At 34.0% G+C, this 17,131-nt stretch overlaps 6 protein-coding genes and 1 non-coding gene across 12 annotated transcripts in view; 3 read left to right on the top strand and 4 right to left on the bottom strand.

Moving 5' to 3' along the window:
- Positions 1-17,131, bottom strand: part of LOC127143781 (diphthamide biosynthesis protein 3-like) — a 51,026-nt gene that overhangs the window by 33,156 nt on the left and 739 nt on the right. For 2 of the 4 annotated variants that reach the window (XM_051083164.1, XM_051083173.1), the window contains exon 2: positions 15,935-16,170. The exons of the other annotated variants lie outside the window; for them this stretch is intronic. The gene's annotated coding sequence lies outside the window, so the exon portion shown is untranslated. Of the gene's footprint in view, positions 1-15,934; positions 16,171-17,131 lie in introns of those variants that run through there. 4 annotated transcript variants of the gene reach the window in all.
- On the top strand, positions 616-3,504 carry HPL (allene oxide synthase 2-like). Of its 3 annotated transcripts, none has more exons than XM_008456663.3 (3): positions 616-1,861; positions 1,946-2,694; positions 3,278-3,501. In XM_008456663.3, the coding sequence occupies exons 1-2, from the start codon at positions 1,128-1,130 to the stop codon at positions 2,655-2,657; spliced, it is 1,446 nt and encodes a 481-aa protein (XP_008454885.1). In that variant the 5' UTR covers positions 616-1,127; the 3' UTR covers positions 2,658-2,694; positions 3,278-3,501.
- On the top strand, positions 5,774-6,899 carry LOC127150011 (allene oxide synthase 3-like). The gene is made up of 2 exons (XM_051086638.1): positions 5,774-6,591; positions 6,683-6,899. Exons 1-2 carry the CDS (start codon positions 5,852-5,854, stop codon positions 6,897-6,899), a joined length of 957 nt encoding a protein of 318 aa, XP_050942595.1. The 5' UTR covers positions 5,774-5,851.
- TRNAD-GUC (transfer RNA aspartic acid (anticodon GUC)) lies at positions 7,319-7,390 on the bottom strand. Its single transcript has one exon. It is a non-coding gene; the product is annotated as a tRNA-Asp (tRNA).
- LOC103495201 (uncharacterized) lies at positions 7,497-8,427 on the top strand. The gene has a single exon (XM_051083151.1). It carries the CDS (start codon positions 7,601-7,603, stop codon positions 8,198-8,200), a length of 600 nt encoding a protein of 199 aa, XP_050939108.1. The 5' UTR covers positions 7,497-7,600; the 3' UTR covers positions 8,201-8,427.
- On the bottom strand, positions 7,679-11,086 carry LOC127148806 (uncharacterized). Its single transcript, XM_051083147.1, has one exon. The coding sequence runs from the start codon at positions 10,968-10,970 to the stop codon at positions 10,134-10,136; it is 837 nt and encodes a 278-aa protein (XP_050939104.1). The 5' UTR covers positions 10,971-11,086; the 3' UTR covers positions 7,679-10,133.
- On the bottom strand, positions 12,020-14,760 carry LOC103495200 (pentatricopeptide repeat-containing protein At2g15630, mitochondrial). The gene has a single exon (XM_051083056.1). The coding sequence runs from the start codon at positions 14,671-14,673 to the stop codon at positions 12,787-12,789; it is 1,887 nt and encodes a 628-aa protein (XP_050939013.1). The 5' UTR covers positions 14,674-14,760; the 3' UTR covers positions 12,020-12,786.

The following is a 17,131-nucleotide window of genomic DNA, read 5'->3' as shown; positions in this document are numbered from 1 at the left end:
TTAAAATTTATTTAGATAATCAGTAAATAATTTTAAAACTTTGTGTAATATAAATTTTGTAAGTAAGATTTTCAAGATTTTATATAAGAATTGAGGAAATATAATATTTGCAAAAGAAAATTCAGGAAAGTTAGAGTTAGTTTACAATATGAAGAGATTGCATATAATTTGAAAAAAATTATGTGAATCTTGGTGTTAATCCTGGACAAAATAACGTAGAGATTCTATATATTCGGACTTTCTCGGTGAAATCTGAGACATATTTAACTCTGAAATTTCATAGATTTATGCTTTTTCAATGAAATTTTGGAGAAGATTTACATCGAGACTATATATATATATATATCCCAGATCTTGTCCACACAAATTGATATGTCTCAAAATTTGTTAAAGATTTGAAAAATTAAAAGTTCCAATCATCCCCATTCTTCGAAAAATTAATTAAAAAATATCTCCATTAAAATTAAAAATATGAAAAGATAAGTTAATCATTATTTTTGTTACCTCAACTGGTATGGAAGTAACAATTTATGAAATTGACACAACTATTATAGCCTAGAGATGATAATAAATCATCATATTATGAAGACAAACCCCAAGGCTCCAAACAACTCATTTACTTTTATTCTTTATTTTAAAAAACCGTAGTTGTTTTCACTTTCAATTTCTATATAAACCGCAAGCAAGATAATAAAGTGGCTTCAAATATGATAAAATGTTTTCATTTTGTTATTCTACATTTTACTGTATTTAAAAATATTATTATTGATTTTGTTGGTTTGAAATAATTTTTGTATAAATATTTGTAGTTACAAAGAATTCTCAGGAACAATCTTTTATTTATTTATTTATCTTTGAGGATGACTTAATTTTAAGAAATCAGCATATATAGAAAAGTATTGTAAATTAGAAAATGTGAAAAAATATTAAGGAAGATGTGTAGAGTAATGGATTGAATTTATGAAGGTGTGTATCTTTCCCATAACAGTAAATTTGAGTGTACTTTTCAAAAGTATTTTCTTAGATTACATTATTACATACCATTCATATTTTAAATAAAAGTGTCGAAGGAACATACAAATTTGTCTTCTCACCATTTGCTTTCATTTTGTACGATCACCACAACCATGGCTACTCCTTCTTCCTCCTCCCCTGAACTTCCTCTCAAACCAATTCCCGGTGGCTATGGCTTCCCCTTCCTCGGTCCCATCAAAGACCGTTACGATTACTTCTATTTCCAAGGTAGAGACGAATTCTTCCGTTCCCGGATTACCAAATACAACTCCACCGTCTTCCGCGCCAACATGCCACCGGGCCCCTTCATTTCCTCCGATTCCAGAGTCGTTGTCCTTCTCGATGCCCTCAGTTTTCCTATCCTCTTCGACACAGCCAAAGTCGAGAAACGCAACATTCTCGACGGAACTTACATGCCCTCCTTGTCCTTCACCGGCAACATTCGCACCTGTGCTTATTTGGACCCATCGGAAACAGAGCACTCTGTTCTCAAACGCCTCTTCCTCTCCTTTCTCGCTTCCCGCCATGACAGGTTCATCCCTCTGTTTCGAAGCTCCTTGTCTGAGATGTTTGTTAAGCTTGAAGATAAACTTTCCGAGAAAAAGAAGATCGCTGATTTCAACTCGATCAGCGATTCCATGTCGTTTGATTATGTTTTCCGTTTACTCTCCGATGGAACCCCTGATTCGAAATTAGCTGCTGAGGGACCTGGAATGTTCGATCTGTGGCTTGTGTTTCAACTCGCCCCATTGGCTTCCATTGGCCTTCCCAAAATTTTCTCTGTTTTTGAAGATCTCGTCATTCACACCATTCCCCTGCCTTTCTTCCCAGTCAAGAGTGGTTACAGGTAGAACGAGATTCAGAAACTTTTTTTTAGATCCTGAAATGTTTATGAATTTTTAAATTTCATTTGTTGAATTTGGTTTGACAGGAAGCTTTATGAAGCGTTTTACTCCTCTTCTGGCTCATTTCTAGACGAAGCAGAGAAACAGGGGATAGACAGGGAGAAAGCATGTCACAATTTAGTGTTTCTCGCTGGATTCAACGCATACGGGGGAATGAAAGTCCTTTTTCCCACTTTACTGAAATGGGTCGGCACCGCCGGCGAGGATCTCCACCGGAAACTCGCCGAGGAAGTCAGGACAACCGTGAAGGAAGAAGGGGGACTGACTTTCTCCGCCTTGGAGAAAATGAGTCTGCTGAAGTCCGTCGTGTACGAAGCACTCAGGATCGAACCGCCGGTGCCGTTCCAGTACGGGAAAGCGAAGGAGGATATCGTGATTCAGAGCCACGATTCTTCTTTCAAGATCAAAAAAGGGGAGACGATTTTTGGTTATCAGCCGTTTGCTACTAAAGATCCGAAGATTTTTAAGGATTCGGAGAAGTTCGTGGGCGATAGGTTCGTGGGAGAGGAAGGGGAGAAGCTTTTGAAGTATGTTTACTGGTCAAATGAGCGGGAGACAGTGGAGCCGACGGCGGAGAACAAGCAGTGTCCGGGGAAGAATCTGGTGGTGCTGATAGGTAGGATTATGGTGGTGGAATTCTTCCTTCGTTATGATACGTTCACCGTGGAGGTCGCAGATTTGCCGCTGGGTCCGGCAGTGAAGTTCAAGTCCTTAACCAGAGCAACCGATATGGTTTAAAAGCTAATGACTAAATTAGTTTTTAATCATTTTACAGGTATTTTTATATTATGTTTTTTCATATTTCAAAATTTCAAAATTGTTTCTTTTAATGTCATACCAATTGGTGCAGCAACTTTTATTCATTTCTTAAATTATTTCCAAAAGTGTTACATGCCACTAAATTACCTTCGCTCGATTATATTATTTAGAAGAAGAAAAAAAAAAACTGAGATATTTTCTTAAATAATACATATATTTTATAAACATCTCGGTATCGAGAAATATTGTAAGGATATTTGATGACAACTGAGATAGAATAGGTCTTTAATTTTTGTATATATAAAATGTCAGTGAAAACAAGTTTTAAAAGAAGAATGAGATGGGATTATTTTACTAAATAAACGACAAAAGTGAAGATATTGTTTTAGTTTATAGTATGAATATTGAAGGTATCTATTATTTTTATTTAGTTTATTTATGCGTGTATACCATAATGTTAGAACTACAAAACTATATATAACATATCTGCGATTTTCTAAAAGCTTGGTAATTGTATTTTTTGGTGCAAATATAAGGAATGGTTTGATGGTATTTTTTTAAAGTTCAAATATGTATAAGGGTTCGTTATTGATTGCCAGAATAAGTGAAATTGGTTGATGCACGGAAGCTGTGGCGGACTTGCGCACACATGATTGAGTACTTGGGGTTATTAAAGTAATTTCGTTGTGATCCACGTGGTTTTATTTTAATTTGAGATCTCATTGTGTGTTGTAACCCACCGGTCATCTTATTTTATAGTTTGTTTGTTTTCTCAATTATGCTCCAAATTTTAAAATAAATAAATACCATCTTCTTCTTTTTACTATACAAAATATCAACTTCATAACTATAACCCTAAATTTTCCACTTTTATTAATTAAAAGTTAGGACTAATGCTTGTGTAAATTCAAAGCAATTCTTTTTTTTTCAATTTTAGTTTGGGATGTATACCTTTAGATGTGAGACTCTCTTTCACTCTCACTTCCACGTGCTTATACCTCCATTATGTTTGAAGAGAAAAATAGTTCAAATTAATTAAGGACACCCACACTTATTTGGTTTTGGGCCTGTAACTGGTAGGCCCAGCTTTTATTAAAGCCAACCCATGCTAATTATTAGAGTAAACCGTGGAAATAGCAAAATAAGTATTTTTCCTAAATTTTAAAGTATGATAAAGAATGATAATTTTTTGTATTTGGTAATAGAGTTATGAGACGTTGAATGCATCCGCGCAGTGACCCACCATTGCTCTGGAAAAATCAAAGTCATTGTATTTCATTTTGCCACCATAATTGGGGGCTTGTTCACACTTCTTCTCCCATCTCCCCTTTCAACCCTTCACCCATTCATCTTCATCTATATATATTTATGTCTATCTATATATATAATTAAAGTGGAGAAACTTTTTATCTTTCTATTGGTTTCATCTTTCTGTTCTATTATGATTTTACTTTTCTTTTCTTCTCGACATTTGATTAATCTTTCAAATAAAACAATATGTTTAGCTTTTTGGGTTTATTTAACTATTAGTTTATTCTTACATACTATTGTTGGTTTACCTAGAATGAGTAAAGTTCTAAAACATGATTGAGGTAGTTTCGCTTATAATTTGGTAAAGGGAAACTTTACTAAATAGTGAAATATTTACGGTCTATAGAATATTTCAAATTTGTCCTTCCATCTTTTTCTCGTCCCTGTGGTTTTTTAATTGTCTTCCTTGTTACTAATTGTCTTCCTCTATACTCTTTTTTTTAGCTGCGATTTCTTCCATTTTTTGTTTTTAGAATTGGATAACCAAATCTATTTTTTTTCTATAGTATTTCTTGTTTTTCTCTCCCTTTTAGATGGTCATGTCTTTATTTTTCTTTCTTTTTTTTTTCATTCACCCATCCCTGATGGTGTGTAAGAATATTGAAAAAATTGGTTATGCATATAAATTAAGATAACCAAAACTAAAATATTGTGTATAAAGAATATTCAAAAAAATTGTTTATACCAATTTTTGTGAAAAAAATCGATGACCAAATCTACGATTGTATCCAAATCTAAACAATCGTATACTAAAATTTTCAAATGTAAACGTTTATGTAACAAATTAGTCAAATCTAAACGATCGTGTACCAAATCGTGTTACCAAATATATTACGGGTTGACGGGACATTTTTTGTATTTTATACATTGGGTCTCTGAGTTTTTTTCATTTTCGAAATTATTTTATATAGTGTAAATACTGTCCCTTTTTTTATATTTTTGAAAAAAAACCCTTGGTAAAAGGATAAATTTTTTATTATTTAATATCACAGTTCTCAAACGTGATTGAAACTAACTCATTCTATGTTTCAGCTAATTAATGTCAATTATTTGCTTAGCACTTATAGCTATGTACGAGAAAATATATTTTTTTAAAATTGTATTTGATCTCCAACTAATTTTAAATAAAATATTTTACTTTTTATAAAAAATTGCTCTCCACCTAATATCGACCATACCTTAAATAAAAGATATTTTATAAAATTTAAATTTAAATTTTGAATCCAAATTTTAATGGCTTATTTACGACCTATTTGGATATTGACTTAAGAAAAAATGTTTTACACAAAAATCATTTTTGTGAAAATTATTTAAAATACGATTTAAAAAATAGTTTTGAGTGCAACACTCTAATTTTTTCAAAATAATTTATCTTTTAAATTAAACATTAGAAAATGTGACCTAAATACATCATTATTTCTCATTCATATCTCCTCTCTCTCTCTCTCTTTTTCCAATTTTAGTAACTTAACAAACCCTCGTATGTTTTCAGTTTTATTTGTGTAATTGTGTGCTTTCTTTTTAATGTTGGTATGAAATTAAGATTTAGATTTAATAATCTAAAATAAAAATTTAGAGTAAATAGGGTTAATTTTCAACCTTACATTACAAATTTTATTTTGATTTAAATTTTATGAAACAGGCACAGGGTAGTCGGGGTCGGGGATAGTTAATATTAATCTAAGTCAACTTCCAATGAAAGCATTTAGAATAAAATTAATACAAAGACAGAGGGATACGCACACATAACATTACATTAAACATATTCTTCCTAAACCTCAATCATTAAAATCCTATTCCTCTTCCAATCTCAAACATTTCCCTCCCTATCTTCCCCGTTCTTCATAAACTCTTTTTTAATAATGACCTCATCTTCTTCTCCAGAACACCCACACATTCCCCTGCCTCTCAAACCCATCCCCGGCACCAATGGCTTCCCCATCTTTGGACCCATCAAAGATCGCTACCATTACTTCTACATCCAAGGCAGAGAAACCTTCTTCCGATCTCGAATGGCTAAATACAATTCCACTGTCTTCCGTACCAACATGCCGCCAGGTCCCTTCATCTCTTCCAATTCCAAAGTAATCGTCCTTCTAGACGCCCTCAGTTTTCCGATCCTCTTTGACACCACTAAAGTCGAGAAACGCAACGTTCTCGATGGAACTTACATGCCCTCCCTTGCCTTCACCGGAGGAATTCGTACTTGTGCTTTCTTAGACCCATCTGAGACAGAGCACTCTGTTCTCAAACGCCATTTCCTCAATTTTCTTGCCTCTCGTCACCACCAATTCATTCCTCTCTTTCGAACCTCCATCTCCGAGATGTTTGATAAACTTGAAAAGGAATTAAAAAACAATAACGTCGCCAATTTTAATCCCGTCAGTGATTCAGCATCCTTTGATTTCATCTTTCGATTGCTTTCCGATCGCAGCCCCAATAAGAATTTCATCTCCGAGGGACCGGGTTTAGTCGACCGATGGCTTACTATGCAGCTCGCTCCATTAGCGACTCTCGGTTTGCCCAAAATTTTCAGCTGCTTTGAAGATCTCATCATCCATACTTTCCGTTTACCGTTCGCACTCGTTAAAAGCGCTTACAGGTAAATGAATGAAAACTGAAATCAACTTCTTTCTTAAGTTACTAAAAACTGTCTAGAATCAGAACACAAACTGATTAATGTTGTGATACAGGAAGCTTTACGAATCGTTTTACGAGTCGTCGGGTACATTTCTAGACGAAGCCGAGAAACAGGGAATAAACAGAGAGAAAGCATGTCATAATTTAGTGTTTCTAGCTGGATTCAACGCATACGCCGGAATGAAAGTGCTGTTTCCGATTCTGCTAAACTGGGTCGGATCTGCCGGCGAGGAACTTCATCGGAAACTAGTCAGCGAAATCAGATTTTGATTTTTGAGATTTTGATTTTTGAGGGATTTTTCTTCTTCCCTCACTAAATTATAAATTATAAGAAAAAGAAAATAAAACCCGAAATTACAGTTTTAGTTATACTTCTCAAATCTTCAAAATCGTTCAATATAACATGTCGAGTAAGAAAATTGTGTGGATATATTTTATAAAATTTAGAGTAAAAAGGTTAATGGATTATAGAATGTTTGGTTTTGCATATCCCAAAAATATTAACGAAATAATGCGTTTGTGACCTACTTAATTTGAAACAACATTTACTACTTGGGTAGATAGATAGTAGCATTAGTTTAGAAGAAAGAACACTAATTATGTTTAAGAGATATATTTTTGTAAAGTATTTTTGCGTGATGGAAAGAGGACAATTAATATAAAAATGGGAAAAAAGGATAAGGGTTGAGCGCCGTTGCCGGGGATCGAACCCGGGTCACCCGCGTGACAGGCGGGAATACTTACCACTATACTACAACGACTTTGTTGCTTCCTTTTACGATGAGCCAATTAGTATTCCTGTTTATAAAAATATGTAGATACAGGATGATGCTAATATAATATAAGATGATGCAAGATCGTAAGAATGAAAGATTGCAAGTACAACAAATACTATATATCATCATTTTTATTTTTATTTTCATGGCTAGTATCCAATGATTTGAGAAATCTTTAGCAATTCTAATCTGTTTATGAACCACCCAAATTCCTCTTACCTTATCCATTCCCCCCTTCTTCTTTCTCCATACAAACACTCTTTTTTCCTCATCCAATTCTCATCTCATCACCTTCCACTTTCTCTTCCACTCAGGTTCAATCCCTTCCCTTTTTTCCCTCAAAATCCCTTTCCCCATCTGGCTTTTCACTCAATATTGACTCTTCCTTCTCTTCCTCTTCTTTCAGGCATCATTCCAATGGCTACTGCCTCCGCTACCCTCTCGACGGCCATGTCCACCGCCGCCCCCATCGCCGCCGGCTCAAGGCGGCAGAGGCAAACCAATGTCCATTATATTACTGGGCTTAACTCCTTTGGTGGCTTGAAAGCTCACAACAATGTCGTCTCCTTAGGCCTTCCCGTTTGTGCTGATCAATCATTTGCAAAAATTGTGAGCTCTTTGAAATACCCATCAAAGGGAAAGGGGAAAAACGGCGGTGGAGCTCTTTCTTCCACTTGTAATGCCGCCGGTGAGATTTTCAGGATTGCTGCCATTATCAATGGGCTGGTTCTTATTGGAGTGGCTGTGGGGTTTGTTCTTCTTCGGATCGAAGCATCTGTGGAGGAGGCAGAGTGAAAAGCTACCAAAAATGGTTGATGATGATGAGGATATTGGTCAGTTATCTGAAATTTGTAAGTTAATCTGTTACTTTTACCAGTTATTGTAGAACTCAATTGTTTCCATCAGTCAAAACAATTGACAAAATTCATTTTGCCTATTTCTATCCCTGCTTTCTCATTACAAAATAATGGCATTGTAGTATATTGTTCATCTGCTTGAAAAAAAATGCATATTCTTGTAAATTCTTTTTGTGCTGTTTGGATCATGAGAAGAATAAGAAATGAACTTTGCAGGCAATTATTGTAAGATCAACTACTTCTTTGCGGAGACTGTCAAAAAAAAAAAAAAAACAATAAAAGTATGGTTATCAAACGGAGTTTAAGTTATTGTGTTTTTGAATTCACTGTTAATATGTTTTGAAACGACAATTTTGTCTTAAGTAAACTGAAATAAAAAGGGAACAAGTTCAAAGAAAATGTGTCCACATACAATCCATTTCACGCTGTTACCGTTTTGGTAGTAGAAAGTTGGATTGTAAACAATCTCCTAAACCAAGCAACCAGCAGCTCAAATTGGTGTAAAGAACTTGGGTGTTAGTTAGTAGGTTGTTGAATGAAGATTGGTATGAAAATTAGACAGGAGACTGAAACCAAGAACTGTACTTTTGTGTATAGAATTCAATTTCACTGGAGCAAGCCTTCATGTTTACTCTCAAATAAAGGTTGTCTTGTTGATTATACAAAGCCTAGCGTACATGAAACAGATTCTTGCAATATATGGCTTGAAATTGATACTTGATGAACTTATTACTAAGAAGTAAGAGTAAGAAACATTTTGAATTGACTTAGCTTGACTCAGGGAAAGAGATGAGGGGATTAGATAAAAATAAGCTTCATCCCAGTTAATAGGCATGTATCAACAAAAAGAGAGTTCCTTGATCGTACTGTAAAATGCTAGAATGTCAAATTGTCAAACAATACAGGGGACGGAAGTTAGGACATTAAAGAGAAGGATCCTCTCTCCATAAGCGATTCTAATTAAATTGGATGATCTCGATAGCACACGCATTTCCAGGGTTGGATGCTGAATGTTCCTAAAAATGTTGGTGGATAATTATCAGGAATAACACTCAAAGTTTGTCAACCACAGCCACTCCAATAGGAACCACTTCCACAATTCTTTGGACTACAAGATCATGTAAGACTGCCATCATCATCAATCAATAGCTCTCTTTTTTGTCAACTGTTTTAATGATTGTTCCGTTCAGGAAGGAGACCAAAACTAGCTGTTATTCCATTCATCTTCCTTAGATTTTATTAATCTTTCCCAAATATTATGTATGTAACCTTTCCAGCTTATGTGTTTCAATATCACCAAAACTTAAACAATAGTTTCGATTATTAAATATATAGTCCTTGTTAAAATCCCTATTTCAATATCGATTCAGAGTTCGTAAAGTGAGACATGAGAGATTCAAAGATTAAATTGCATATTTGGATTAAGAATAGAGAATTTGAAAAAGATTGATAATATTTGAAAAGATTCTGTAAGATTTTAATAGTCAATCCTATCTTTGTCCTAGTGAAGATTTCATACAAAATCTCAAAAAAAGAAAAAAAAATTGATAGTCTATATATCACATTTTTAAAAAAAAACCTAAAAGTTTGTTTCGGTCTCAATATTGATCCGAGATGTACCGGGATGAACCATTAAAAATTAACAAAAAGAGTGCAATTTGCGATACGTGGAACGTGTGCAATGTTAGTTACGTCTGGATGATATACCTAAGTTCTTTATGTATTTATTATGATTGATGGTTTTAATAACACAATCACAGCCTTTTCTCTTCATATGACATTGTCTTGACCCTTTTAGCCAATTGATTCAACTCCTTCACAACCTTGTTGCTGATAGCTATATCGATGCACATGGGTATCTCTTGGGCAACTCAAAGCTGCTCATAATCCGTTAATTGGATCTTCGAGCTGCAATTTTCAGATTTAGTACATTTGATGCTTATAAATCCAGTAAACATAAGAATTCCTGCTAGTATCCAGCTGAATTGCAGGTTGGCGAGTGCCCGTGCCCTCATATCAGCTTCTTCGGAGGCACAAATGACTGCTCCAAGCATTTCATCTTTGCCGTTGTCCATTATCCTCATACTGCAGCCCTTAGGAACTAAGTTTGGAACCCATAGCATGAACCCCATGATCATAAACCAACACCCTTGCAAAACAACCAATAATGAAAGAATAAGAGCTGCAGGGAAGTTGGTAGGACAACAAGCAGCTACGAGTACAGACACAAGAGACGCGAACACTATCACTTGCAAGAGCCAATGGTAATGGCCTTCGATGCCATTATGGTCAGCTGAGTGGAAATGGAGCAAGAATAGCTCCTGACTGAAAACACAGACTGCAAAGACACCATCGATACCAAATAATACATTTGACGAGCGATTCAACTCGTTATAGAGGGTAAAACCTGAAAATATGGCAAGGTGTAGGAACATGGTAGCGTGCTCCAAGTTGATGACTTTGAAAGACAAATGAACAAAAGGGTAGTCCCAAAATTGTCTGAAAATTGCAATGATCGAAAAAGAGAACATGAAAATGAGCTCCAAGTACTTGAATTTGGAAAAAGGTCGATCAAGAGGGTACCAAAAACGTACTTTGAAATTTGAAGAGCCTCTGAGATTGTAGGTTTTGATTGTATTCACAGTATGCCAAAGGCCAAGAAGAGTGAATACAAAACCGGATGCTACATGAGGTACTAATTGCCCCATTGAAACCTCTACTTTCAAACTCTAGCTTACCAAATTCATCCATAAGCCAATGCCATTTTATATCCTTTCTTTTGGTTTGTAGTTGCAACCTAAAAATGCTTATGGTTGTCTAGTCAATTTTTTGTGTGCATAATGTATGTGTTTCCACTAGAAAAGTTGTCAAAAGTTGATAAAAGGAGCTTTAGAAATTGGATTTCTGATGGGTCAGTTCAATACGTAGATGCAAAAGGTAGAAAATAAACTAATACAAGATTATAAACCAAAACGGTTTATCTAAACTTAGGTTTAAATCTCTGTTGGTCCCTATGTAAGGTGAATAAAATCAATAACCAATTGGGGATCAAAACTACCACAAAGCAACCAAAAAAGAAAAAAGAAAAAAGACCAATGATATAGCCTAAAAAAAACCAAAATTTGATCAGTAACAAATTACATTATGAGTCCAAAATTATATTTGAAGTGTCATAAGCTTTTGCTATCTACTTTAACAATTTAGACATGATTACAATATGTGGACGGTTTTTGCTGCACTAAGTGTGAAGTGTATATGTGGTGAAAAACTATTAAAAGAATATTGAGTGAATTTAGTGGAAAACATTTAAAATGTTATGATATTCTCTCTAGAGACTTAGCTTCAAGTGTTCGACCTTGAGTAGAAGGTTGGTAAAGCCCCATTTAGAGATACCATACAAATACCTCAAAATCTCAAGTTTGCCTCTGATCTTTATAATAAGCTTAATTTTAAAAACCCAAATAACCTATATATTTTTAAATTAGACTAAAAATCAAATAATAAATAAATAAAACATCCAAAAAGGAAAAAAAAAAAAGATTAAATTTACTGAGAAACAATGAAGAGTACCCATTAGTCCTCGTCTAAAGAAAGCTCACACATCAACAAATTTTAAATCGTATTAAAACCAATGTTACATAGTTTGATTTGTATTAATATGTGGTTCATGCTTTAAAATATTGGAGTATTGTAGAATTGCAAGAAATTTCATGCAGTCAAAACCAATGAAAATAGTGATAGTGAAAGCTACAATCAATGAAGCAAATTGTGTTTTATACATTACATAAAGCCAATGGTTATGAAAATGACAAAAAAAAAAAAAAAAAAAAAAAAATAGTGCTTGCCTTCCAAGATTCTCATTGGCTCTATCCTCTAAGTGCACTATAAAAAGAAAGTAAAGATTAAAAGCAAATGCTAAGTGGAGGGAAGCTTGTTTTCAAAATAACAGAAAAACTGTGAAAGAATCACCTAGAATAAAACTTTTCGACCCTCCTTGACCCACTTTTGAATATCCATCTCTAATCTGTAATAAAAGTCTATCGTAATCTTATCTCTTGTGCCTTCCTTTATTGTTATGATTAGATCAATGATAAAATGAAGACAAAAGACGAGACGTCCTGCTCGCTCGAGCAAAGTCGGGCACGAAATATACTGGTCCATGATATGTAACTTTGCCAACCAAGGGGAAGAAAGCACCATTGATGGGAAAGAGATTAGAGAGAGTTTTGTTTTTTGGATTCTGTTGAAGGGAAGAACAACTGATTATTCTACCGATTGTAACTTAAGGTTTTGGCATTTGAACGTCGTATCTAATTGCGATTCAGAATCCGTAAAAGGTTTTGAGAAACTTGCCCTTGTTCACCAACTTGTTGATGGGACAATGGTATGTGAAACATATTGGAATTTCTTCTTGTCAAAGATGGTTTGAGCAGAAACTTCAATATATGAGGGCAGCTCTTTTGCCAAGTTTTAAATGAAGATCACTGCTCTTGGGTACAGTTCTACCAAAAAGACGATACTCTTTTATGTGTACTCGTTTTCAACTGGAATGTTAACTTTTGAAATACCTTCAATCAATGTGAAATAAGTGGTATCATCAGGTTTAATTCCATTACTTACCATTTCTTTAAGAAGCTCTTCAGCACGATCACCTTCTTGGTTTTTGCATAGCCCTTGTATAAGGGCATTATAAGTTAGAACAGTCGGATTGAATCCTGTATTGAGCATCTCATTCTGTACTCTGAAAGCATCCTTTATGTCTCCTCGTCTACTATAACCACTTATCAGTGTATTGAAACTAATATGGTCGGGCTTAATCCCTCTTCTCTTCATCTCGTCAAAAAGTTGACGGGCTTCTTCAACTTTCCCTTCCCTGCAATGGCCTTGCATTATGGTATTGAAAGTTACTTCATCGGGTGGAACCTTCATCCTATCCATATCTTTCAGAAGCTCAAATGCACGCTTGACATCACTGTTAGAACAATGACCATCAATCAAAGCATTAAACATAATGAGATCGGGCAACACACCTTCACTTGTGATCTTCTTAAACAAATCATCCGCCTCCTTCATTCTGTTCTTTTTGCTCAAAACATGAATAAGTGATGTGTACGTCACTTTTGTCGGCTTAATACCACTCGCCAACATTTCATTATGTAGACGAAATGCTTTCTTTGCATTTGCACATCTACAATACCCATTTATCAAGATATTATATGTAATAGCATCAGGAGATATCCCTTTCTCCTGAATTTCTTCGATCATACCTTCAGCTTCATCTATTCTTTGCTCCATAAACAATGCATGAATCAACGAGTTATAAGTTGACACGGTTGGATTTATGCCCTTCTTCAACATCTCATCCTTGTAAGCAGAGGCCATATCCAAATTACCCTTATTACAAAATCCATCAATTAAAGTATTATAAATTACAGCATTAGGCTGCAACCCCTTTTGAACCATTTCTTCAAAAATCTTTGAAGCTTCTTCAAGTCTTCCTTGCTTGCACATCCCACAGATAAGAGATCCATATGTGAAAGAATCAGGGTCAATCTTTTGCCTCTTCATAGTAGTCAAAATAGCAGCAGCCCCTTCAACTCTTCCTCTCAAACAATATCCATGAACAATCGTATTATAAGTAACGACATTCGGTTTAACCCCTAAAGTCTCCATATGCCCAATGAAATCCTTAGCCTTCTTCAACTTCCCCTCTTTGCATAGAACATTAATCATAATGTTAAACGTATAAACACTAGATTTAATTCTCAATCTAAACATCTCCGCATACAAAACCCAAGCTGCCTCAGTTCTATTCAACTTCAGAAACAAACTCAGCAAATTATTGCAAGTCTCAATTTTAGGTAAAATACCCTTTTCCTTCATAGTGTAAAAACACTCCAGAGCCTCATCTGCCCTATTCATGTCACAACAAGACTTAATCAAGTGATCAAAAACAATGCTACTTTTGAAACCCAAACGATCACGAGAAGCAGCTAGCAATTCAAAAATCTCCCTAATTGAATTCGTAGTGCCACCCCCAAGAGCCTGTTTGAGAAGGTGTAAAGCGGGTTTGGGAGATGGAAGACGAGCAACAATGACAATGGCAAGGCAAAGAGTGTGGGCATCAGGTAGTTTATGGTGTAAATGGTTTAAGAAATCGAGAACAATCTGTGGAGATTGGTGGAGATTTAGAAGGGTTTGGGAGATAAGAGAGGGAGTAAGAGTGGACTCTACCTGTTTGATGAAGTGCCACTGAGACGACCGGGCTGATTGTTCGAGAAAATGAGGGGTTAGAGGGGAAGCGGCGTTTGTGGATGAATTAGGAGATTCCAGTGGAGTATTATGGAGAGAAATTGAAGAGAAGGGATTGAGCTTCAGAGAAGAAAGCTTCGGAATTCTGTAAGGAATCATGATTAGGGTTTAGCAGAGGAAAAAAGGAGAGAGGCTTACCTGAGAAAGAGAGGAAGGAGGGGTCTTTCCTCCTGCGTCTTCTTCTTCTTCTTCTTCCTTCTTTTTATTGGTGAAATCAAAGCTCTAAGCCTATGGCTGTTTTTTTTTTCCTATTCCTAATTCCTAGGTTTAATATAACATATATTAAAAAATTATGGTTAAACTAAAAAAAATGATAGAAATGTGTAGGTCAACAAAACTCTCCATCTTTCAAAAGTTTTAAAAATGATCATAATTTTAAAAAGTTTTCTAAAGTACTATTTATAGTTAATTTTAGATGGAAATCATCACAGTCTTGTTTAATAAATAATCCTTAATTATTGAAAAAAAAATTATAAACACCGCTGAGCTTTAAGAAAAAGTTTTAAAATTTATAATCCAAATTTACACAAATTTTATCACCAATAACCAAAATAAAAACCTAAATTTTTAATTTTTAATTAGTTAATTGATCATTATAATTAATATAATTTTAGTTTTTCTTAATTAATTTATAAAATAAAACTATGACAAAAAAGTTTTTTTAAAGACGCCCCTAATTACAATTAATTTATCGTTGACTCAATATAATTCATTAATTGAATCTTAATTATAAATTACTCATTTTATAAGTACTTGTAATTAACAATTTGATGAATTAATTTAATCTTTCTCAAAACTTTGAAGTGTATCAATTGTTTATCTATCAATTTATTAGAATTTTGTAGAGTTGTCATGATTAATTTTACAATTTAAATGCAAAAATAATTTATTTTCTTTCATTCTTAGTAATATTTTTATGTATACTCAAATAGTTTATTAGAATTCTTTGCGAGTATAGATTTCTCTTAAATCTTACCAAAGAAGCAAAGTAATTTTTTTTTTTGCAATATTCGTTACTCACTGTATGTTGTTACTTAGCAAGTACTAGCATACCTATTCACTAACTTATAATAAAATTTAGCAACAAATTAACTATCTAAAGAATTTTTAAAAGTTTGAAACAAACTTTAGTTAAAATAAATTAACATAAACAATAAACTTAAAAGATCGAAAACTAAAATACTAAATTGAACTTTTCTGAAAGCTAAGACACCAAAATTTAATAAACTTACAAGTTCAACAACCAAATAAGATTCAAACCATTTTAGATTATTAGAGCTTTCGTCCATTCTATGTCTACAGTTTCTTTTGATTATCAGATTTACTTCGACAAAAGAATTCACCACTCACTACATTCGGCTGTGAAAATATCAAGAATCTATAAATTACTTTGTGAAGGAACAAAAATAGTACTTTAATACATTTTTCCACACGCAACTCTACCTTCCTCTATTTCGTAGACCAATTCTGTAAAAGAGTAATGAAAAGCAAAGGAAAAAACTTTAATGCCAAAGAAGATCATCTTCAGAATTGACAATGGTTCACAAAATTTCATCTCAGCTGCTGCAGCGACACCATGATTTGAATTCGACGGTTCTGCAAAAAGTAACATATATATAAAGGTAACGAAGAGAAAACTATTCCAGCTATGTATTGATGGAGTTTAGAGTATCTAAGTGCAACATAACACTTCTGCTACAGAGTTCAACAGAAACTTGAATTGATTGACATATTACACAAACTAAACACCAAGAACTCAAGAGGATTAGATTCATTCTAGTGTGTGGTCTGGATTCAAACAGAGCTACTACGTCCAATTTCTATCTTAAAATCAGACAAGTTCACTTCATTGGATTAACATATAAATACAATATATATTTCTGGTCAGAAAATAAGTATAGAAGAACAGTATACGAACAATGACCAAAAAGAAGTCCTTAGATGGTAAACCCTAAGACAAACGTAATCAAGCTCAATTGTGTATTACTCTACAAAAATGAAACATTTTCATGAAATAATCTCTAGACATTTGATTTATGTATTTTCATAATTGCACCACTTGATATGTAAAAAGAAGGGCAAAATGAAACAACCCAGAAAAGAAAAGTTATCTACCTCAGCATAAGCACTCTAGTTAAACTAGAACTGGATAATAAAGAGTTTCGCACTAAAGCTCGGAGTAATGAACTGATCATGTATACAATAATATAACAAACTAATTGATATCCTCCTCCTAAGGGATGTATGTGGTAAAGCAACACATTCTCTTTTCTCAATACCAAAATGAATTTACTCCATTCACAATTGGTCACAAACTAAAAGACCAGAGCTTCTGAAATAAGATATATATTATTGTGTGCAGCGGCAGTATAGCTTTAATAAGGGTCAGTTTCTCCATTTTTCTACCAACTAGTCAGAAATTTATGGTGTACCAATAGTGACCAAAAATATGTCTTACATGGTAAATTCTTAAGACTTGATGAAAACTATACGAACAAACACAATAGCTTAATGCTTTGAGAAAGAGTATTAAGTTCCACAAACTTATCTCTGAAAC

The sequence above is a fragment of the Cucumis melo genome, chromosome 1 (assembly GCF_025177605.1).
Source record: "Cucumis melo cultivar AY chromosome 1, USDA_Cmelo_AY_1.0, whole genome shotgun sequence".
Taxonomy (NCBI): domain Eukaryota; kingdom Viridiplantae; phylum Streptophyta; class Magnoliopsida; order Cucurbitales; family Cucurbitaceae; genus Cucumis; species Cucumis melo.
The sequence above is the reverse complement of the archived record's forward strand: the minus strand, read 5'-3'. Positions and strand labels throughout refer to the sequence as shown.

What these genes read in the sequence shown, in the direction of transcription:
- LOC127148806 (XM_051083147.1), bottom strand. Translation starts at nt 10,970, where the DNA reads ATGGGGCAATTAGTACCTCATGTAGCATCCGGTTTTGTATTCACTCTT.
- LOC127150011 (XM_051086638.1), top strand. Translation starts at nt 5,852, where the DNA reads ATGACCTCATCTTCTTCTCCAGAACACCCACACATTCCCCTGCCTCTC. An exon ending in CTCGTTAAAAGCGCTTACAG is followed by an intron (nt 6,592 to 6,682) that starts GTAAATGAATGA and finishes GTTGTGATACAG; the next exon opens with GAAGCTTTACGAATCGTTTT.
- LOC103495201 (XM_051083151.1), top strand. Translation starts at nt 7,601, where the DNA reads ATGAACCACCCAAATTCCTCTTACCTTATCCATTCCCCCCTTCTTCTT.
- LOC103495200 (XM_051083056.1), bottom strand. Translation starts at nt 14,673, where the DNA reads ATGATTCCTTACAGAATTCCGAAGCTTTCTTCTCTGAAGCTCAATCCC.
- HPL (XM_008456663.3), top strand. Translation starts at nt 1,128, where the DNA reads ATGGCTACTCCTTCTTCCTCCTCCCCTGAACTTCCTCTCAAACCAATT. An exon ending in CCAGTCAAGAGTGGTTACAG is followed by an intron (nt 1,862 to 1,945) that starts GTAGAACGAGAT and finishes TTGGTTTGACAG; the next exon opens with GAAGCTTTATGAAGCGTTTT.